General features: G+C 33.1%; 1 protein-coding gene across 8 annotated transcripts; it reads right to left on the reverse strand.

Annotated features, from left to right (window-relative positions):
* Positions 1–14,310: 14,310 nt before the first annotated feature.
* On the reverse strand, positions 14,311–18,768 carry LOC107479442 (uncharacterized). 8 transcript variants are annotated; one of them, XR_008006807.1, is made up of 9 exons: positions 18,519–18,768; positions 18,216–18,414; positions 18,009–18,118; positions 16,381–17,805; positions 16,179–16,302; positions 15,692–16,099; positions 15,496–15,604; positions 15,053–15,238; positions 14,311–14,649 (listed from the first exon to the last, which is right to left on the reverse strand). XR_008006807.1 is itself a non-coding variant. In XM_021138468.2 (3 exons), the coding sequence occupies exons 1-3, from the start codon at positions 18,557–18,559 to the stop codon at positions 17,952–17,954; spliced, it is 405 nt and encodes a 134-aa protein (XP_020994127.2). In that variant the 5' UTR covers positions 18,560–18,768; the 3' UTR covers positions 17,837–17,951. The 8 variants fall into 8 exon arrangements, 1 of the variants encoding a protein (XP_020994127.2); XR_008006812.1 differs by having other exon boundaries at positions 14,311–14,516; positions 14,585–14,649; positions 18,216–18,768; XR_008006811.1 differs by having other exon boundaries at positions 14,312–14,649; positions 16,381–16,494; positions 17,381–17,805; positions 18,216–18,768.
* Positions 18,769–23,942: the final 5,174 nt, after the last annotated feature.

Genomic DNA, 23,942 nt, shown 5'->3' on the forward strand with positions numbered 1-23,942 from the left:
ATCCAATCTGACGAAGGGTGAAGCTCTAGCAGTTCATTCTCTTGGCGATCCTACTCAAAACACCACAGACAAGGTCGAATCTTTCGGATCAGAGAATGCTGCTTCTTTTGATTTTAGCCTATACCATGGAGACCCTAATCTCCCCAAAAATGGCAGAACTGGTGTCTCGAGAAGTCCCCAATGAAGTCGTGGATTAGCCGTCTGAGATATGTATAAACATAGTTGTTGGCTCGTACTTTCCAATCACGTATTCAGTGCTAAAATCCACTTCTGGGGCCCACTTGGTGATTGTTTGGACTGAGCTCAGATGAGATCCACGTGCTATGAGGTCTCTGGGGCATGAAACGCTAGCTAGGGGGTCCTCTTTGGGCGTTTGGACACTGGACTTTGCTCCTTGGGCGCTGGATGCCAGAAAGGGGACAGGAGGTTTGCATTGGACGCCAGGTTTGGGCCTTCTAATCAGAAGCAAAGTATAGACTATTATACATTGATGGAAAGCTCTAGAAGTCAGCTTTCCAAAGCCATTGAGAAAGCTCCATTTGGACTTCTGTAGCTCCAGAAAATCTCTTCCGAGTGCAAGGAGGTGAGATCTAGACAGCATCTATAGTGCTTTCTCTGTCTTTGAATAAGACTTTTGCTCCAACTCCTCAATTTCAGTCAAAAAATACCTGGAATTGTAAAAAAATACACAAACTCAAAGTGGAAACCCAAAATTTGAATTTAACACTAAAACCTGTAAAAACTTAATAGAAACTAAATAAAACATATAAAAAACTATATGAAAACTATGCCAAAAAGCGTATAAAATATCCGCTCATCACTCGCTCTGAGCAATTTTTCTCCATGAGTGATTCCAACATCTAGAATAATTTGCGAACATCAACTTCCACTCCTTTAGTCCTAATATTTTTAGCGACCGCCATGGACAATGAAAGCACCAATTGAAAGGGTAAAAAAACTAAAATTGCAAACACTCACGCAGGAAGAGTGGTATGAATTGCAAAAGAAAAAAAAGATGTATGGATTTTTATTATAGAAATAAATGGAACAGAGTTATATATATGGTATAAATTGAAAGAGAGTATAATCTAATATATCAGGAATGATTATAGAGGAAAGTGAAATTCAGAAGCAGATCTTCCATGCATAAAAACCTGGATGCAAGGAAAGGGAAAGTCTAGTGAGGCAAGACGGTGAGAATGCAAAATAGCAGAATAACAGAAAAAAGAGAAAAAACTATCATACCACAATTACTACAAGAAAAATCAGTATTTGTAACAAAAAAAATTGTTACAAAATTCTGAATTTTGAAACGAAAAGAATTTGTAACAAAAAAAGAGCCGTTACAGTATGTCCTGTTACAAAAAAAATTTGTAACAAAAAATGATATTATTACAATACAAAGTAATATTTTGTAACAAATTTTTTTAATACAAAACAAAAATTTATTACAAAAGTAGTAACAATTTTTTACCTTTAAAACATTATTTGTAACAATATAATTTTTTCTCTCATAAAATTTTGTTTCAAAATATAACTTGATTTTGTAACATTTTTTATTCCTTTAGTTACAAAACACTTGTTATTTTGTAATAATTTTTTTATTACAAATTACACACATAATTTACTAAATCATATTATTTTTTTAATTAATTAATATATTAACTAATTTACTCACCAAATCAATATTTATATAATATATAATAACATAGATAGTTCAAATATCTTTCATTTAACTAAGATTGTTTTATAAATCTTCAACATATAAACTTTAAAGTACAAACTAACAAGACACATTGAAGATCCCTAATGAGCTAGATAGGTACATAGGACAAGAAAAATAAGGAATTATAAATCTCCAAAATGTAAATTACAAATTACAAACTTCATCATGTTCATATAGCTCCTCTCTCATGGAGAAGCTTCTAATCAAAGTGTCACACACCTGAAAAGATCACCAACCAAAAAACACTAACTTAAGAAATAAGATTTGTTTTTCCTTTAAAAATGCACAGAAAAAACAAAAAACTATACTCGTATTATTCAACAATGAGTACGAACTCTAAAATTCTTACCCTGTCCTTTTCCAACTCTTTTTCAGTTGAGCAACATACTCAGCAATTCTTTTGATGGCTTTCACCTATCGACATAACAATTAAAGAGTAGATTTTAGACCTTGACAAAGTAATTTATTAAAAAAAAAATCTGCATAACTCACACTATTAACTTAAATAATCATAACAATTATGATCATTTATACTAACTGTTTTCATATTATGATAGAATATTTTTGCAAGAATCACTTGTCACTGTTTAACATAAAAACACTATCTGTGAATTATGAAAACAATAGGATGAAACCCCATGGCTTCTAGTAACTCATTTTGTCCAGCATTAGAATGACAACATCCTCTATATCATCACTTAATAAATCACTCCAAAGTCAATTGCATGATAAATTAATAGGTAGGAAGACCTTTCTACATATGGGTGTATATATAGAGTAATAAACATAAACTAATACAGCTCTTCTATCAATTCCATGACTAGATGGTCCTGGGCAAGAATGGGTACTTGTAATTTCTTGTGCTTCAATATCTGTTTGAGCTTAAATATTCTGCCAAACAAGTGATAGACTAGAAGATTATGTATAGTCACAAAAAGAATGTAACAATTAACTAAATAACAAATTAAAAATTCACAACAGAAAAAAGTCATATTTTTAGCCCTTGATAAACTCATACCAAAGCAGTAGTTCAAGTGGGAACAAGCACCAAATGTTAATTGCTTAGTGTACACATTAAAGTCCAAAATCAGATAAAACCCCATTATCTGAATCATTCAACGAAGTAGATTTGTCAAGTCTTCCTAAAGAACCGTAGAAACAATTTTAAGATATCTATGTTAAAATAAAGATAAGGTATTTACAAACTATGATTACACTAGTGAATAGTTAAATGAATTAGACAGCTTTTCAAAAAGCTTGTGCAGTAATGCAATATGATGCAGAAGCAGAGAGTAAAATAGAATCACAAAAGATATATATGGAGAAAGCTTTGTGCACAAAAAATGTGAAATGGGAGAACATTATGGATAATCGGTGTAGTTGTCAATATACAAGATGACTAACTCTCAAGCTAATAGGAAACTATATATAGGAGAGCTAGACACAAGAATGATAAGCAATGCTCAAAGCCAAAGAGAGAACCAAGACATAAAACAACCCACAAACATAACCTGATGTGTACTAACTAATTAACTACCCTTTACAGGATTAAAGTGATGCATCTGTGTTCATTCTTTATGTAAGAGGCAATAAACAAAGCATATAAATTAAAGGCAAACAAGAACACTTCAACAAAAAAAGAATATCGCTTAAAGAAAAAAATAAACAACATTCATGGACAGTCACAGTATAAACAAGAATAATAAATTACTATGCATTTTCTGAAACCTTATACTTTATGTTTTCTACACAGATCGCTGATCTTTAAGGAAAACTAACATAAACTTCATCGCATCCCTTTGTTGGCTTTGATTCTTTCACGCTCTGCAGAACGAAAACCATGAACATTAAAGTTAGTACTTCCAATAAACCAAAGAATGAAATGAAAGAAGAATGATGGAAGCAGAGCAAGGATTAAAGCTTACAGTTTCAAGAACGGAGGAATTAGAACCGAAACAGCAACTCCAATGGCGACTCTATCAACAAAAACAAGGCTTGAAGGCAACGGTTTTGACCCTAATCGACGATAGCGGCAGCGGCAGATCAAAATAGCGTGAGAACGGACCTCGTCCTTGGTGCATGGAATTGTGATCACACTTTTCACAACTCTGGTACAGCTAACTAGCAAGTGCACTGGGTCGTCCAAGTAATAAAACCTTACGCGAGTAAGGGTCGATCCCACGGAGATTGCTGGCTTGAAGCAAGCTATAGTCATCCTGTAAATCTTAGTCAGGCGGATTCAATTGGTTATGAGTTTTGATAATTGAAAGAGAAATAAAATGTAAATTAAAATAAAGATACTTATGTAATTCATTGGTGGGAATTTCAGATAAGCGTTTGGAGATGCTTTGTTGCTTCTGAACCTCTGCTTTCCTATTGTCTTCATCCAATCATGCATGCTTCCTTCCATGGCAAGCTGTATGTTGGTGGATCACCGTTGTCAATGGCTACCATCCGTCCTCTCAGTGAAAATGGTCCAACTACAGTTTTTGTACGGCTAATCAACTGTTAGATTTCTCGTCTCGGATGAAAAATACCAGGCACAGCTACTGCACGGCTAATTATCTATCAGTTCTCACTTGTGTTGGAATATGATCTCTCTATCCTTTTGCACATTGTCACTGCGCCCAACATTCATGAGTTTGAACCTCGTCACAGTTATCCCGTCCCAGATCCTACTCAGAATACCACAGACAAGGTTTAGACTTTTCGGATCTCAAGAATGCTGCCAATTGGTTCTAGCCTATACCACGAAGATTCTAATCTCACGGATTCGAATGCTCTATTATTAGGAGAGGCAAGTCAAATCTGTGGATCAGAGACCCAAGAGACTATACTCTGGCTGTCGTCCAATGACTACGTTGAACATCATGTAGACCGCTTGTGGTTGTTAGGCACGTGAATCTTGGCTAAGCGAGTAACGAAGATAGTGGGTGATTGTCACGGGTCACCCCTTCATTTTGACTTAACTGAATTAAGTATAGAGTATATCTTGGAGAAGAAGTAAGTGTGAATTGAAAGAGAAACAATAATACTTGTATTAATTCATGAAGAACAGCAAAGCTCCGCACCTTAATCTATGAGGTGTAGAAACTCCACCGTTGGAAAATATATAAGAGAAAAAGGTCTAGGCATGGCCGAATGGCCAGCCTCCCAAATGTGAAAAATGGCATAAGATGATCAAAGATGGATTCGAATACAATAGAAAAATATGCTATTTATACTAAACTAGTTACTAGGGATTACAGAAAATAAGTAACCAAGTACAGATAGTGCAGAAATCTACTTCTGGGGTCCACTTGGTGTGTGCTTGGGCTGAGCATTGAGCTTTACATGTGCATAGGCTTTTTTTGGAATTAAACGTCAGCTTGGATGCTAGTTTGGGCGTTTAACTCCCGTTCTGGTGCTAGTTCCGGTGTTTTACACTAGAAAAGGGTCTCTGGTGGGCGTTTTAATGCCATTTTGGGCCATCAAATCTCAAGCAAGGTATAAACTATTATAAATTTCTGGAAAGCCCAGGATGTTAGCTTTCCAGCCCAATTGAGAACGCACTAATTGGACTTTTGTAGCTCTAGAAAAATGCGTTTGAGTGCAGGGAGATTAGAATCCAACAACATCTGCAGTCCTTTCTCAGCCTCTGAATCAGATTTTTGCTCAAGTCCCTCAATTTCAGCCAGAAAATACCTGAAATTACAGAAAAATACATAAACTCATAGTAAAGTCTAGAAATGTGATTTTTGCATAAAAACTAATAAAAATATAATAAAAAGTAACTAAAACATACTAAAAACTATGTAAAAACAATGCCAAAAAGCGTATAAATTATCTGTTCATCAGTCCTTCTCCTCCTCGTCACGTTTTTGCTCCTCTCTCCCGTGCGTGTCTCTCTCTCGTGTTCCACTCTCCTCTGTCCTAATCGGTATCGACGGTGGTGACGGAAGCTTCGGTGCGCGGGAGTGTCGAGGTGCGGCGAATCAGTGGCGATGGAGGTACAGCAACGACAAGGTGTCCCCTCCTTCTCGCGCGACACTCCCTCTGGTTCTCCCTCTCCTAGACGTGGATCTTCCTCCCTCTCCAGGTGACACGACGACAGCGGCGGCACCAAGCCCCGCGGCGCCGTTCCTCCCCCTCGTGTATTGGTTTTCCTTTGCACTCTCCTTTTTCCTTTGTTCTCTCAGATGCGTGAGTGTTTTGTAAAATTAGGTTAAAATTAGGTTTTATTTAGGTATTTAGATTTAGGATAAAAAATATATAATAGTAATATAATAATGCTACAAAATATTTGAGATAAAATAATAATTTTACAAAATATTTGAAATAGAATAATAATTTAGAATTTAAATATAATATTATAAAAATTATTTTTGGAATACGTAAAATTTTATTTATTAACATATCATTAAGTTTAAATCATTATTTTTAATTTAAATTATAAAATAAACATATTAATCACATCCTATAAAATACAATTTAAACCAAAAATATTAATTATCTAAATTAAATCATGACCTTTCATTATTTTTCTATCATTGAGGCTTTAATTTTAATTTATATAAAATAACTTATTATAATAAAAATTATACACAAATATTAATTGTCTTAAACTTAAAGTATTTATAAAAATTAATTTAATCATTTTTAACAAATTAATCTCTAAGAGCTCAATTTAATAAATTAAATCGTAATTTATTCATAATACAAATTTCTTAAATTAGATTATATAACACTTTCATTACTAAATTTTAATTTCAAATTATATGAAATAACCATATTAGGACTAAGTTTTAGAAGAAGGGAATAGTTTAAAAATTTTAGTAAAAAATAAAAAAATACTCACAGTTTTATCTTATTTTTTAATCATTTAAATTTTAAATTTCAAATTATACACAATGTTTTATTATTAGAAAAATTACTCATGAAGTCTTATCAATGTAAAACATGTTGAATTTTATCACATGATACTTTTTTATTACAAAATATATTAAATTTTTGCAATAAAATAATTTTTTATTAAAAAATATATTAAACTTTTATGACAAAACAACTTTTCGTTATAAAAATATTTTGAGCATTTATAATAAAACATCTTTTCGTTACAAAAATAATATATTTTGTAACAAAAAAATAATTTTTGTTACAAAAATAAAAAAGTTTTGTTTACAATTTATCTTGTTATTACAAAAAAATTTTATTTTGTAACAATAGTTAATTCTTGTTACATAAAAATAATAATTTACAACCGTTTAAAGTTTAATACAAATTTTTTGTTATAAAATTTTCATTTTTTTTGGTAGTAAATGGTGCCATCCATACCTCTTTAGCCTCCTATTAGTAGTGCGCATTTTCATGCGTCTACCCTGTTCCACGTGCCTGTTTTCTCCAACGAACTCTATTATGAGATATTAGCTCCTTCAATTGGTGACTTATCGCATTATTACTTTCATCATTAGTCTTTTTTCTAATTTTTTTTTCTTACAGATAATAATAATTTTCTAATAAAAAAAAGTAGTATAATTATATATTATTCAGAAATTGATGTTTATGGCACCAAAAGAGGGGAAGAAAGAATAAAATAAAAGGAGCTTTCATACATACCAACCGCAATATAATCATGACATTTTCATTAACTCATGGAAAATAATTGAAATAATTAAAGAAGAAATGGAGACTCTTCATCAATAATATAGGTAAACGTTGTCATGGTGGGCACGTGGCATATTTTCATCTTCATATTATTTCTTCTACGTACGTACATTTAAGTAACATGCTACTTACTAGACAGGATAATATCTCCACGCGATTGGTATCCGGAGTTGTGGGAATGGTAATAAGATAGAGTAGTATATCTTATTCCACGTTTCTATTTCCTTTCATATGTATGACCAAAATATAATAATAACATAATGAAAAGAAATTGAGGGATTGTCCTTTAAACTCAACTCCTCGATCGCTCGCTGCAACATTTTCAGGTTGAAGCAACTTTTAAAAAGTGTTGCCTAAAAGTTGATAAAAAGTTGTTTTTGATCTATGACAATACTTTTGGACCTAAGATAATATTTTTGGGTGGCGTTGCATATGCAGCTGTTGCCTTAGATCAAGGCAACACTTTTTTATTTCAAAAGGCGTTGCTTTTGAGAGCAACACTTGCAACACTTGGTAAGTATTGCCTTTGGTTAAAAAACAACACTTCAAAAGTGTGTTTGAGACTACACTTTTTCAGTGTTGTCTTTTCTCTTATATTTTGACCACTACTACAAAATGTTGCCTATTTGCAATAAAATGCAACTCTTTTACGTGTTGTTTATAAGTTTGAATTCGCAATACTTTGAAGTGTTGCCTATTAGTTATGAATATGCAACCTTTTAAAGTATTGCCTTTTCTTTTAGATATGCAACCTATATAAGTGTTGCCTTTTCTTTTGGATATACAACCATACAAGTGTTGTCTAATATTCAAAATATGCAACTAATAGAAGGGTTGCCTTTTTGGTAAAAATAAAAGTTATTTTTGTAATAAAAATACACAAAAATAAAATTTACAATAAATTTTTTTGTTCATACATGTGTAATTATTTTATTTAATAAATAAATTTGTGCACAATAAAAAAAATTATAAAAGAGACAAAATAACTAATAATAAAATTCTAATTAAAATAGATATTAAAAAGTTTAATTAGTATTTTAAATACACGTTTATCAATAATTTTCAACAAAATAATAAAATTCTTATCTAACAATAATTGTCATAACAAAATAGTAATTAATATTTATCCAAAAAATATCAATTTACTTGCATATTTTATATCCATGCTTGACTTGTTCCATATGCTAAATCTGCAAATAATACATAACAAAAAAGTATATTGTTATTCATGTACCCGATATAGATGAGTATATAGTACTAGTGAGAGAGTTATACCCTATCGTTGATGCATTGATGTTATCCCTTTGAAGTGTGAAGCATACTTGAGCTGTTGATTGGTGCGACATAGAGGAACTTCAAAGCCCCCTGTCCCTAACAATCAAGTTCTCAATCTTCTGTGGTCATATGCAAAAGGTCAAAAGCTAGTTCACAATTGCTGGTCTGCCAAATACAAGCCCCCACCCACCCCTGTTTCAACTTTTTCTTAGTAGCTAGCTCCTATTTTTGCAAGTTTTCCACTAGACTACACATATTTCAAACTCTTGGCACTCTGTCAAACGGATTCTTCCACTATTTTGGCTATCTCCTGATAAAGCAATCTCTTCCCTGCTTTGTTATGATTTATTTATTAGCATGCTTAACCTAAGAATTATTATGTCCACAGACTACAAAATGAATATTAATAGTAGGTATGAGCAGAAAAAGGGATAAAAAGACAATTTTGGTGGTGGGCGGGGGGAGGGGGTGTGATAGGGCTCTCTGTATCATATAAGCCTTGTCCATGCTACTATTCAAGTCTAACAACTATGCTACACAGATCAAAGACTGATTGGATAATCAATACCAACCTGAAGGCATGATCCCATATGTTGTCAACAATGTCTCAGTTTGCAATAATTCCATCCTTTAATGGAGACAGGACCTGACAGCATGGAAGAAATAGATAAATAACCTAAACCCATTCATTACAGTAAAATCTGTAAATTAGTAATCCAAGCTTCATCTGTCCAAAGCTTTCAAGATAATAACAAGGGCTCAATAATTGACAGACTTGCCAATTTGCCAGCCTACTACGTACCTCTCTTAATTTGTGAGGCATAAATGTACATGATCTTGAATAAAAAATTGTTAGTCATAGTCAGAATCAACAAGTTAGACTTTTCTACTTCACTATGTTGGGCTTTATAAAGTAGAGCCAAGAGGCTTGGGAGGAGGGGGGTTTCTAAATAATACTTTCTATTGAGAAGGAAACAGATCATGCCACAAGCGGTCCGGTGTAAATTGCATTGTATGGCTTAACTTCACCAACACTACTTGTCTAAAAAAAACTAACACATAAATTTTGGCTTACAAGGAGTAAATTTAATTGAGTTGTTGATCAAATTTGCAAAACTTTGGACTACTCTAGCAAAGTCACCGCGAACTAGCTTTGGCATATCATCTGCAAGGGCAACCAATTAACAAGATGCATCAGAATCATTGTTGAAGAGATTTCTAGTCACCAAAATAAGATTTTAGATTCATACTAAAATATAATTCATATTATATACTAACCAGATAGGTCTAAGATAGTCTCTAGATTGTGATTCATGCATTGCACAGAAAACATATCCACTAGTCTTTCAAGTTCCCTTCCCAAGTTGAATTCAGCATCTTCTAGAACTAGCTTTCCTGATTCCACTTATATTCTATGAATCTTTAGAAAGTTTTTCCAAACAAGTAAGTGCATATTTTTTTCAAGGAACTTATAATTGAATGTTCTTGAGCAAAATAATTAAATATGTCACCTTGCTAAGATCCAAGATGTTTATTAAGAAGCCGTAGCAGCGCCGTCGAGCATTTTCTTATCTGAGTAACCGTTGCACACTGTTCGCTGGTTAGACAGTCGTCGGACATAAGAATGTCGAGTAGCCCAATTATTGCAGCCATAGGTGTCCTCAATTCATGGCTGCAATGCACCAAAAAGAAGGATCCTAATTACATGTTTGATAAAACAAAAGTAGATACCAAAATTTAGACACAAGTTTAGCATAATCAATCAGATTGAAACTGAGAAAATCAACCTCATGTTTGCAAGAAATTGACTCTTATAATTGCTTGATACCTCTGCCTTTCTTCTAGCATCAATTTTCATTCTTTTATAAGGTTTGTAAATGTATATGGCAATGCCGTCTCTTACATGAAAATCAGACCAGACAAGTAAGTGCTTTTGTTTGCAGCGGAGATGGACAGAGTCGGTCATGGGCTTTAGAGTTCGATTGCTGCTATGGTCCAACACAAAAGTTCAATAACCATAACAATGTGCACAATCTTTCATATTTTGACACAATGTGAAAAGAATACATAAATAAATGAAATAAGAATACATTTTGATTCAACTAAAAAAAAAGCTTTTCATCAGCTTAGTAAAATATGCCATACATGAATGTGCATTGTGAAGAACAGAGGAAAATCGATTCTCCCATAAAAATTAATTCATATGAATTAGTTATATATAATTAGTGCACTATCAACATTTCCAAACTTTTTATTGATAAATAAACTGTACATAACTCAAACCACTAATTTTTTAGAGGAGTAAGACAAAGTTCTTAAAAATAAACAGAATAGAGCAAGTGCAGCACCTTGTAATCTTTTTTTTCATCATTCATCTTTTTTTGAAGCTCACCATTAGTAACACTTCATTGATAATCTTCAGAGGAAAATACAGAGACATAAGATGCCTGTGTTCAAAGATTGGCAACTAAGCACTCCCAAACACAAAACAGAACAACAAAATACAAACCTAAGAAACAACAATTAAACTAAAATCACATAAATTGCTAAATTGTGATTACTCGAAAAAGAAACAACAATTTAAATCAAACCTAAGAGGTATTTGAAGGTGAGCGACAAATCGGTAAAGTCTTTGTCCTTCGACATGATCGAACTCGAAACAGCAAAAACAATGAAAAGAAGAAAAGGATTATGTGAGCTTCTTCAATCGATTAAACTGAAAGAGATGTGCGTGGAGAGAGAGAGAGAGAGAAAGAGAGAGAGAGAGAGAGAGAGATGTATACTAGAACTATTGTAATTAATTCAACAATTCAACTAAATTAATCAAGTAGTATGTAAAATCAATCTACAAGCCTTCAATGACAACGATGGAGGAAGAGATGCCTGAGGACCGAGGCTGAGGCGAGAGGCTTGAGTGAAAGAGGTGAATGGTGGAGAGTTATCGATTTGCCTGAGAGGATAGAGCATGGCACCACGGTGGAGCAGAGAAAAGGTTTCAGAACGTGGAGCAGAGCAAAGGTTTTAGAACGGCGCGAGCAGAAAAACGCGACGGAGCAGAGTAGAACAAGGCGCGAGCTCAAGTAATGAGAAACACGACGATGGCGAGCAGAGAAGAGGGATTATAGCAGTGGCGGATCTGGCAGCGCAAGGTAGAAACAACAACAACAGCGCAAGGCAGAGACGGTGCTGTAGGTGAAGAAAGTGGCGGTGGCAACTTCTCTCTCCGTCGTCTTCTTCTCCTTCTTTCTCTTCTTCCTCATTTGATGGCAGTTCTCCTTTTCTTTTCTTCTCTTCATCACTCTCTGTCTCTCTCCCCTCACCGTGCATTTTTTCCTCCTCTCTTTTCTTTTTTTCCGTGCAATAGAGAACCCTAATCCTCTTTTTGTGGTCTTTTCTGATTTTCTAATCTTAATTAACTCTGTTTTATTATTTTTTTGTTATTAAGTTGAATTTGTTTTATTTTTAAATTGATAGAAAATGATAATTAAAGTTAAAATATGTATTAAAGATAAAATTTATTTTTTAAAAGAGGCATTAAAAATTTTAGGTAACACTTAAAAAATAAAGTTTAAAATAAATTTAAAGATAACTCTTATAAAAAGTAAGATATTAGCTTTATAATAGTTGCTTTTGTATATTTGATGGAGCAACACTTAATAAATGTCTTTTAATTTATTAAAGGCATCACTTATAGTGTGTTGATTAAAAATATGTTGTTATAGTTCTATTTTTTTGTCACTAGTATAAAGTGTTGTATATATATTTTAGACAATATTTTTAAAGTGTTGTTTTCAATATATGTTACAATAGACAAAAAATGTTGTAATGACTCAACATAATAAATCACTAAAATAGTACTGTATGAGGTTTAATTTTCAATGTCATCAATCTACCGACCCAAGTAATAAATTAGTAGCAACAAAAGTATTGTGCTGGGAAATTTAGATAGTATAGATATTATTCTTGACACAATCAAGTTATGCGGAGGTATAGTTCCGCTTCCGCACACTGGGATTTCCTCAGCTTCGGCTTCCCGATGCTAGGAGTACATGAAGAAAGTATTTCGAAATTCAACTTAGTAAATTTTTTGTTATTTCTCACTTAGGAATAAACATACATGCATGTGTACCTATTTTATAATTAAATGTGTTCGGTATTTATTTTGTAATTGATGTATAATTCGAATATATGAACGAAATAAATGGATACATGTGACTGAGTTAAAATTATTATGCCGTTATTTTGGCTCTATTATTCGATAGTTCAATTTATAACGGATAGATCATATATCGTTTTTATTTTTTTACATGTCGTAAAATTAAAAGAGATTTCTTGATGTCGTTACTTAGCTTCTTGGCTTTTTTTTTTTTTAATTTCAAATGTAGAGGTATTCTTATTTTATAGAAGACCGAACAAAATTTGATTTATAATTTAATCAAATGATTTTATATTCTTTTAAAGAAATTCTAAACATACTCTAAATGAATAGATAAATTTAAAAAGACCATTTAATTAGTCATTATCCACACAGGGGTGGAACTACATTGAGAGGAAGGGGGTGATGCGTGACAGCCCCCTAATTTTAATTTTTTACATGTAAATTATATATAAATTTTAGTTTAGTCTCCTTTAAAATTTTATTTTAGTCTTATTTAATTGTATAAATATTTTTGGTCCCCTCTAATGTTTCATCTAGCTCTGTCTCTGTATCCACACAAATTGGATACTTGGATTGTCAATCCAGCCACATTTTAAATTTTTTCTTTTTAAATACACACAAATATATATTGTTCTAAATAAAAATATACTTGAGATTATAATTAAATAAAAATACTACATTATTAATTAACGTGTATGTTACATTACTAATTAATGGATATGTAAAGCTACTAGTACAGTTAATAGACATGTTAATTATTAAAACTAATAAAGTCATAAAATTACAAAATTATCAAATTATAACATTAAATATGTACATTAAAAGCAGTAAATGTCTAAGCTGTTACCTCATAAGGTATAAATAAGGAAAAAAGAGAAACAGCAAATAGTTTTTTCTCAATATACTACCACTTAAAATACTATCGACTTAAGCATCCACTACAAGGATTTTGTTTATTTGTGGCAGTTTTTTCTCTTATTTGTGGAGGTTTATAACCCCCACCAAATGGTTTGTGGAGGTTTCTAAAACCCCCAAAATTTAAGGTGCCACGAGGTCTTTTGTGGGGGTTTTTAAAAACCTCCACAATCTATTCAGTGGGGGGTTTTGTATATGTTTAGTGGGGGTTTTATATTGGATTTTTGTGACAGTTCTTGGTCAATGTTTGTGGCGGTTCAAAACCCCCACAAAAAGATTTTTCCATTTTAAAAATAACAATTATTTTGTGGAGGTTTCAAACCTTCACAAACCTATCAATATAATTTTTAAAAATTAATCTACATTATTATTACACTACTGATTATTTATTATTAAAAAGAAATATTTAAGCAAAATATTAAAAATATGGAAGAAAATTAAAATAAAAGAAATACTTTAAAACAAAATATAGTACACTACCATCATTTTCCAATAACATTAATTACAACTACAAAATATTAAAAATAACATGATAAAAATACAAAATATGTCCAAACTCCTGAACAATTAACATAACTAGATAAATGTATTTGCAAACAATGCAAATAGATCTTGATTTCTAGCCATACCATTATCATCCAAAAAGAATAACAAACTAACAATACAGTTAACAAGTCCTAATGCTTACACTAGCTATTGCAGTAGCAGTTAAAGCTAAAATAGGAGTATTTAGAAATTTCTATTACAATGAGGATCCTTTCTTTTAATCCCTATAGCCTTTACTCCAAACAATAATACCTGTTCATGTTCAATGCATAGTACATCAAAATAAACCAAAAAAGAAAATGTCAATTTTCATCACATACCTTTTATCAAGTAGAGTTAAACCTTCTCCAAATAAAGAATCACCCATCCTCTGAAGCTCCTCCACCTTCATGCAGTAAAAATAATAGATGTTTACAATAGCTTCCATATTGTGCAATATCCAATCAAGGGATGCACTAACAATATACATATCTATGCCCCAATTGAAATGTCTAATTACCAATTTTATACCTAAGCGGTGATACATCTTTATTTTTGACATTCAGTTTAAGTTACTTTTTTTCTCAAATTAGGTCCAGTAGTGTACTTGTCTAAGATTTCTCATAGTGTTCTAAAGTCTATAAAGAAAATCACTTTACATAAGAGAAATTATATCTATACCATCGCAACATACAAGTAGATTCTTGTCACCAATTGTTATTCTTGTCACTAATGAATAATTTGAAATCATATGGAACCGAGTATCTGAACAAGCATGCAAAAATTGTTTAAGAACCAGGGTTCTGTACCTTGCCTGTATGAAGAGCAACTCTCCGGACAGATGACTGAAACAACAAATAATTAAAACAATTAATAATTTTGTCTTATCACAAAGCTTGAGTAAAAGAAAAACTAGGAAAGGGAAAGAAGTAACATATCCTGCCATATAGACCAGTAGATTCAAATAAGGTGTCATTTCCAGCATAAAGAATGCCCTGAAAGCAGGAAAGCCATTTTTACCCGCAATTAGATCTTAATTAATAACCAAATTAACATATTGACATCCGTAAATTATATGATGCATGCTAAACAAAATTTTCTCATTTAGGAAAGGAGTGGGACCGGGTTTCCCCCAATACCATTTAGGAATGACTAGTAATGCTTATAGTGATTAGTTTATTCAATTCACTTAACCCCGTCAGCAACCATTTTTATTAATTGTAGGAAGGGGTAAAGAAGATCAAATGAGCACCATTGATGCGAACAACCAGCCTATGTGGAAGAGTCAGATCATCCCAGGCATAATTTGCATTTGATCCTGGTCCAAGAACCTCTGGCTCTAATAAACCCTGGAAATTTATCTAGTGATATGAGGGAAGCAAGTAGAAAATCAGTGAAAAATCAACTAAAAGTGAAAAATTAATAGAAATATAGAATTATTCCTCAACCTTTTGGTAGTAAGTTATTGATAGATTATGCAGAGAATTCTCAATTCGATAAGGCAGACTTATATTGGGGGGCTTATAGAAACTCAAATAAGAGTAGAACTTTCTTCAACAACATGAATAGCTGCAGATTCTGTCATTTTGCTATCTGATATTCCATCTTCCTTTGTTTGTTTTCTGAATTTCAGGAAAAAATGTCCTAGTGAGGCTATACACGCTGGACCTGACCATCCCAATCCAGGCTCATTGATTTGAAGCCGAATATAATAACAAAGAATTGTCACTAGGGGATCGGTGCTTTCTGATAAAATGCTCAAATACACTGAAGTCTCTTGTCTTGCTGAATCCTTCTTTCAACTGTAGTGGCATTCGCTGTTTGCTTCTAACGGAGATTACACCCGCCATCTCATCCTTCACAGTAGCTAAATTGTTATAACATATTACTGAAGAAAAAGATGATCTCTTTATCAGGAAAGAATTGAGAGCATACCTGAAAATAGGGGTCATGATCTGAATACGAGATGGTGACAGGTGTTATCACAAGGGTAAGGACAATCAATCACCTTCACACCTGCGCGGTCGAAATACCAATCTCCAACAGCCACCGCAATTACCTGCATCCATGCATGCTAATTAATTAATTAATTAATTAATGATAAGCTCAATGTATTACTATTACATTCGGTTATCACCTTGTTCTTGATGTTTGGAGAATTTTCAGTGAACCAAGTGTCCTGCCTCTCAGATTAACAGTAAGAGAAACATGACTTGATGGACAAAATATCTATCTTTCTGGTACCATCCATCTGATCTCATATGATATTTATCAACATGAACCAATGTAGTAATAAAAACATGCCATGATCAAAATAAGAGTAATGACAGTTTTAATTTTCTACATTGAAAATGCATGTACCACAAGAATCCACATCATGTATAAAGATGTAAAAAATATTAAATAAACTTATTTCCTTAAATTTACTTTAACTTATATATTTATTTTAAAAAATTAATAACTTGTTCATGGCCTAGTATTTTCTTATATTTAGATAATCTACTAAATTAACTATCTTTAATACACTCGTAACTCGTTATATCTTAAATTCAACAAATTTTATCTTTTTTTCAATAAAATGGTCAGCAGGATTTTACTCAAATAAAATTAGAAATAGCGTGTCCATGCCATCACTATTGGTTTAAGGTTTTCAGTTTTCACCTTTGATGTATGGTGATATAAATATCTTTCACATGAAAAACAAGGTTTGGTACTTGTTGGTAGGAAGAAGGAAAAAGGTAAAAAGAGTAGAAAGATAACTAGAACTACCTTGCCCTGCTCTTTGTTTGCCATCACTTCCTTCTTAATTTCTTCTCTTGCACTCACTTCTTTCTTTTTTTTTTATTCAACTTCTTCAGTCTAATCATATATGTATAATTGTTTTCTTTTAATATTCACTTAAAATGTATAAGAATATCATTTTTGAAACAAAATTTGAGGGTTTAATATCACTAGTATAACTTTTAGTAAGAGTAAAAATTTACTTTTGTAGGTTTTATTTTTAAGGAGTTATTAATAAGTAATAAGATGAACATATCTATATTTATATACCAAAAGCAAATTAAAGTTGAGTTTAACCCAAATAAATAAATAAAAAGAATATATGGCATCATAATGCTTTGGAATATTAGCATTACCCTACTATTGCATAAACATATTGCCCATTCTGCTTTTGTGTGCCTCTCTATTTGATCCTTGGCTTCTTTCCTCTTCATTTGGATGGTCATTTGAGCTTCATTCAATTTCTTTTGTAGGATCTCAATTTTTTTTGTAGCACTCTGAGTGGGTAGCAACGTTATTAGGCATAATCTTCTTCTATCATAAACCAAATCAATCTTCTTTTCAACCTTTCAATATAACAACTATAGATAAAGCACATGTAAGAGTTCTTCGAAGGAGAAGAAAAAACAAGTAGAATAGACAAGTATATTCATAATAATGAATTGATAAATAATATAGTATGATAAAAATTACCAACAATTTACCAAGCTCAAGAGCAGCATCACCAAAAGCATCCCAGTTATTCAGATAAAACCTTGTTATTCTCTTATTTTTCTTTTTCCTTTGCACATTCATAAATTAAGAATGTTATCATATTACATACTAGAACAAACAGAAAATGGATTCAAAATAACACCACATGCATTAAAAATGGTAAGAGAGATTGCGTTTCAAATTCTAATACCTTAACTACATTAGAAACTGAAATTAAAATTTCAAAAAGAATAGTTTCATAATACAATAATATGGAAGCGTGTGTGTTACCTCTGTTCTTCCTCTTACTATCTGGATATTTGATGAACCGATGATTCCAACAACATGCTCCAAAAATACGCATCTCTTGTTCATGGACTCTATCAGCGTAACTTCCCATTCTACTCCATTTCAATTGCAAAAACAGAGAGAAAATCGCAACTCGTAAAAAAGGAACTGAATCTAATTACACAAGAAAAAAAACAGCGAAAAATTCACCTGGACAAGCTATGGCCAAAACAACTCTGGGAAGACCAGCACCTGTTCCAATGTCTACGAGGCTAAGCTTCTCATGTGACGGAGTGTCGCCGTAGCGCGTGCGGTAGCAATCCCTAAGAGGAAGGAGGATCGCGAGCGAGTCCTCGACGTGCCTCTCCATGACTTCGTCGGCGTCTTTGACTGCGGTGAGATTCATGCGCTGCAATTGAAAACGTGAAAATTAAATGTTAATGTAGTTGAAGAGTTGAAAGAATTGGAAAGTATGCATTGATGAAGTTATTGCATGTAGATGAAGAAGACAACACTTTGATGTAGAAGCTTGATTGCGACAACGATGAGGACATGAATGGCAGCAACGGCGAGAATGGCAGCAGCGACGAGCTTACTTCCCCTCTGATCTCAGACGCTACGGCGAGCTTGACGGTGACAATGGCGGCGAGTAGATCTAGGGTTTCGTTGGATCTCACTCTTCTTCCTCTCTTAATTTTTTGGACAAGTTTTGTTTGGAGTGAAATTTGTTTGGACTTAATCAAAGTAGGTTAGGAATTGATTATTTGTTTGAGCAATTGGGCTTTAAAATGTAAATTAGAAATAATCAATGGAGGTTTCATATTTTGCCACAAATAAAATATGTTATGGAGGTTTTTTAAAACTTCCACAAAATAATTGCCATAAATAAGCAGAAATTTTGTAGTGATCAGAATGTTTTTGCAAGTTGCTTTCCTGACTTGCTTCCAACGCTATCAGAGTAGAATCTCCGAATCTCAATAATTAGCTTGTCATCTCACCAAAGGCACAGACATTTGGCGCCGTTTGTGGGGATCCTACATTATTAGATCCATGACTGATCACAAAATACAATTAATAATCAACCCAAACACTCTTTTTAAGGAACAACAAAATCAAGATGATGGGCATGAAATTGATATCACCCCACTTACCAATCAAGAACTCCAAGTTCCTCCAGGATTCAAAAATCATGAGATTTAAAACATTGGAGTTCATCATTTCGCTAGTTTGCTGGAAGGTGATTTCAGGAGATACTTGACTTCAAGGATGTGAAGTTTATGAAAAAAATTCATGAGATTGTCTTGGAATATATGCGAGATGAAGAAATCTCAAAGATGGTTTCGACTAAAAGAAAAAATTCAGTCTCATCATCTAATGAGGCTGGAAGTTCGGGAAAATTCTTAACCCCAAGGTTGTCAACACCACCAGTTGGAAAGACAATAAATGTGATCCTAAAGGATTCAACATCTTACAATGTTGTCTGAAAAAGAAGATAATAAATGACCTGTGAGCATTTATACTAGCAAAGTTCGGTGATGAAGTCCTGACATCTGAAGGTCGTGTAGCCACTATTTAAGAAGATCGAGTAGCAGCTGTTTATACTAAGAAAGTTATTTGATGAAGTCCTGACCTCTGAAGATCGTGTAGTCATTATCCGAAAAGATCGAGTAGCTACTGTTTAATTATACCAATAAAGTTATGTAATGAAGTCTTGACTTCTAAAGGTCGTGTAGTCACTATTCAAAAAGATCAGGGTAGCTGTTATTTATACCAATAAAGTTATGTGATGAAGTCCTGACTTATGAAGATTGTGTAATCACTATTCGAGAAGATCGATTAGGTGCTATTTATACCAGCAAAGTTCTGTGATGACGTCCTGACATTTAAAGGTCGTACAGCCACTATTTGAGAAGATCGAGTAGTAGTTGTTTATACCAACAAAATTATGTGATGAAGTCCTGACCTCTGAAGGTCGTGTAGTCACTATTCGAGAAAATCAAGTAACTGTTGTTTCAACCAACAAATTTATGTCATGAAGTACTGACCTCTAAAGGTCGTGTAGTTGCTATTTGAGAAGATCGAGTAGCTGCTTTAAAGTTCAATAAAGCAAGTTTTACCTTAAGCGGGATAAAGTTAAATATTCCAATAGAGTATTTTTAATAGACTTATACTCCCGAGTTTAAGAGAAGACGAGACCAAAACCCAATAAAAATTTGGAGAACCTAGTCCGATATTACTACTCAGGAGTTCCGATCGTGGTATGGATTTTAACCTTATTAATGAAATAAGGTCAACAACTAGTTGAACAAGCATTAAAGCAAAGGATTGTAAAGAGATATAACACCAAAGTAAGACCCAAAAGCTTTCAACTAGGAGACTTAGTATTGAGACAGGCTGACGTCGATTCCTTGAGAACTCAAGGAAAGCTGGTCTCCAATTGGAAAGGACCCTTTAGGGTAAAAAAAAAAAAACCTCGGAAAAGGAGCATACAAATTAAAGAATCTTGACGGTACCGAAGTCCAAAAAATGTGAAATGTCGTTCATCGATAAAAGAATAAGATATACTCTTTTTCTATTAATTTAGATTTTTAACGAGGCCCATGACATTTTTTCACTATGTTTTCAATTATAATTATCATTAATTTGTATTTAAATTTAGAATTTGATTTCATACGCATTATATTGAATGCTTTAATGTCATTATTTTGACCGTTATTGTATGATTCACAACGTGTTGATATAAGAAAAATGGTATAATAAATTAAAGCTCAATTATAATGAAGAAAATAAAGTTTATTAGACTTAGCCTAAATAAAAAAAAATCAAAGACACTTAAGTTTATAAAATAAATTTTCCTCATACAGAACTAAAAAGTTCAAGACATTAAACAAAAAAAAATGTTTAAATACAAAATACTAAAAATAGAAAATGTTTTAATCCTAAAGCATTAAGTTCAAAATACAAAAAAGTAAAAATAATTGAGTTGAATGAACTTAAAAAATTTTTACAAAAAAAAACTAAATCATTTCAATGATTTCTCTATTCTTAAAAGCACCAATTCTCAAAAGATGGTGTTTTCTTTTTGTAAGGATGCGAGAGAAGTATTGAGGCTTTGAATCTGAGTTATATGGTTCTTAAGCCCCTTCTCTCTATTCACATACTCATATCGGATATTTGAGATCTCTTTCTCAATATTTGTGACATAAGTAGATGAGCAAAAGAACATCCTCTAAACTCGGGACAGAGTATCTGCAAGAGACATTTAAGCCAATTCCGATTGAGTTTCTTTGGTCATTAAGCATTTATTGATGAACATAATAGATTTAAACTTCCTCGAGAGAATACAACCAAAAGATGTTGGAATCTTGAGACATCCCCACCAGTTGAGATTGAAACGTTGGAAGACAAAGCCTACCTCCTCCTCATACAAAGACCACTTTGAGAATAAACTTGGCTTGTCTAACGAACTCAGCTACTCTTGACTATATCAGAAAGTCAAGAGATCTGAGTTAGTACACTACTTTGGACAAGAATAGAACTCATTAAATGCCTGTTAAGTAAGATCATTAAGTTAAGAGCTCGCTAAATTGGTAACTGTTCTGAAAAAGAATAAAACCAACTAAATGTTTGTTAAATAAGGTCATTAAAGTTAAGAGCTCGTTAAATTAAAAACTATTTTGGATAAAAATAAAATCTATTAAATGCTCATTAAACGAAGTCATAAAGTCATTATATCGTTAACATGATATCGATGATACGGTAATCAATTAAACCGTTGTTATACTAATATCAGAAGAACGGTAACATGTAAACGCATAATTATAAAGGCAATAAATTTTAAATAAACTTATCCTAAATAAGTTCAAAATAGCTAAGAGCTACTTGAGAAAATGGAAAAAGAACTTGTCCACAAAACAAACTAAAGTACTGAGTGCAAAAATTTTATTTGGGCTTGGTCCATCAAATTTAGGTATTCTCGATAAAGTCGCTAAGTCAAGAAACCCAACTTGGGACACTTTTCTGAATAAAAATAACACTCGAGATTATGATTAAATGAGAATACTACGTTACTAGTTAACGTGTATATTATGTTACTAGTTAACGGACACGTTAATAAAGTCATAATATCACGAAATTGTCAAATCATAGCATTAAACACGTACATTAAAGGTAATAAATATCCAAGCCGTTTGATGAGCGGATAATTTATACACTTTTTGGCATTGTTTTTAGGTAGTTTTTAGTAGGATCTAGCTACTTTTAGGGATGTTTTCATTAGTTTTTATGCTAAATTCACATTTTTAGACTTTACTATGAGTTTGTGTGTTTTTCTATGATTTCAGGTAATTTTTGGTTGAAATTGAGGGACCTAAGCAAAACTCTAATAGAAGGCTGACAAAGGACTGCTGATGCTATTGGATTCTGACCTCCCTGCATTCAAAATGGATTTTCTGGAGCTACAGAACTCCAAATGGCGGACTCTCAATGGCGTTAGAAAGTAGACATCCAGAGCTTTCCAGCAATATATAATAGTCCATACTTTATTCGTGATTAGATGATGTAAACTGGCGCTCAACGCCAGTTTCATGCTGCATTCTGGAGTCAAACGCCAGAAACACGTCACGAACCAGAGTTGAACGCCAAAAACACGTTACAACCTGGCGTTCAACTCCAAAAGAAGCCTCTGCACGTGTAAAGCTTAAGCTCAGCCCAAGCACACACCAAATGGGCCCCGGAAGTGGATTTCTGCATCAATTACTTACTTTTGTAAACCCTAGTAGCTAGTCTAGTATAAATAGAACAATTTACTATTGTACTAGGTGTCTTTGACCATTCGGTTTTTTTGACCACATCTTTGGACGTTTAGTCCCTAGACCATGGGGGCTGGCCATTTGGCCATGCCTGGACCACCATCACTTATGTATTTTCAACGGTGGAGTTTCTACACATCATAGATTAAGGGTGTGGAGCTCTGCTATACCTCGAGTTTTAATGCAATTACTACTATTTTCTATTAAATTCAGTTTATTTCTGTTCTAAGATATTCGTTGCACTTCACCTTGATGAATGTGATGATACGTGACACTCATCATTATTCTCACCTATGAACGCGTGACTGACAACCACTTCCGTTCTACCTTAGACCGGGCGCATATCTCTTGAATTCCTTAATCAGAATCTTCGTGGTATAAGCTAGAATTGATGGCGGCATTCATGAGAATCCGAAAAGTCTAAACCTTGTCTGTGGTATTCCGAGTAGGATTCAGGGATTGAATGACTGTGACGAGCTTCAAACTCACGATTGTTGGGCGTGATGACAAACACAAAAGAATCAATGGATTCTATTCCGGCATGATCTAGAACTGACATATGGTTAGCCGTGCTGTGACAGAGCATTTGGACCATTTTCACTGAGAGGATGGGATGTAGCCATTGACAACGGTGATGCCCTACATACAGCTTGCCATGAAAAAGAGTAAGAAGGATTGGACAAAAGCAGTAGGAAAGCAGAGATCCAACAGGGACAAAGAACCTCCATACACTTGTCTGAAATTCTCACCAATGATCTACATAAGTATTTCTATCTTTATTTTCTATTTGTTTATTGTTATTATTCGAAAACTCCATAACCATTTATCATCCACCTAACTGAGATTTACAAGATGACCATAGCTTGCTTCATACCAACAATCTCCGTAGCATCGACCCTTACTCACGTAAGGTTTATTACTTGGACGACCCAGTGCACTTGCTGGTTAGTTGTGCGAGGTTGTGAAGAAAGTGCTGAGTTATAAACGCGCATACCAAGTTGAATGCCATTATTAGAGATCACAATTTCGTGCACTAAGTTTTTGGCGCTGTTGCCGGGGATTGTTCGAGTTTGGACAACTGACAGTTCATCTTGTTGGTCAGATTAGGTAATTTTCTTTTTGTTTT

Source organism: Arachis duranensis, chromosome 3 (assembly GCF_000817695.3).
Source record: "Arachis duranensis cultivar V14167 chromosome 3, aradu.V14167.gnm2.J7QH, whole genome shotgun sequence".
Taxonomy (NCBI): Eukaryota; Viridiplantae; Streptophyta; class Magnoliopsida; order Fabales; family Fabaceae; genus Arachis; species Arachis duranensis.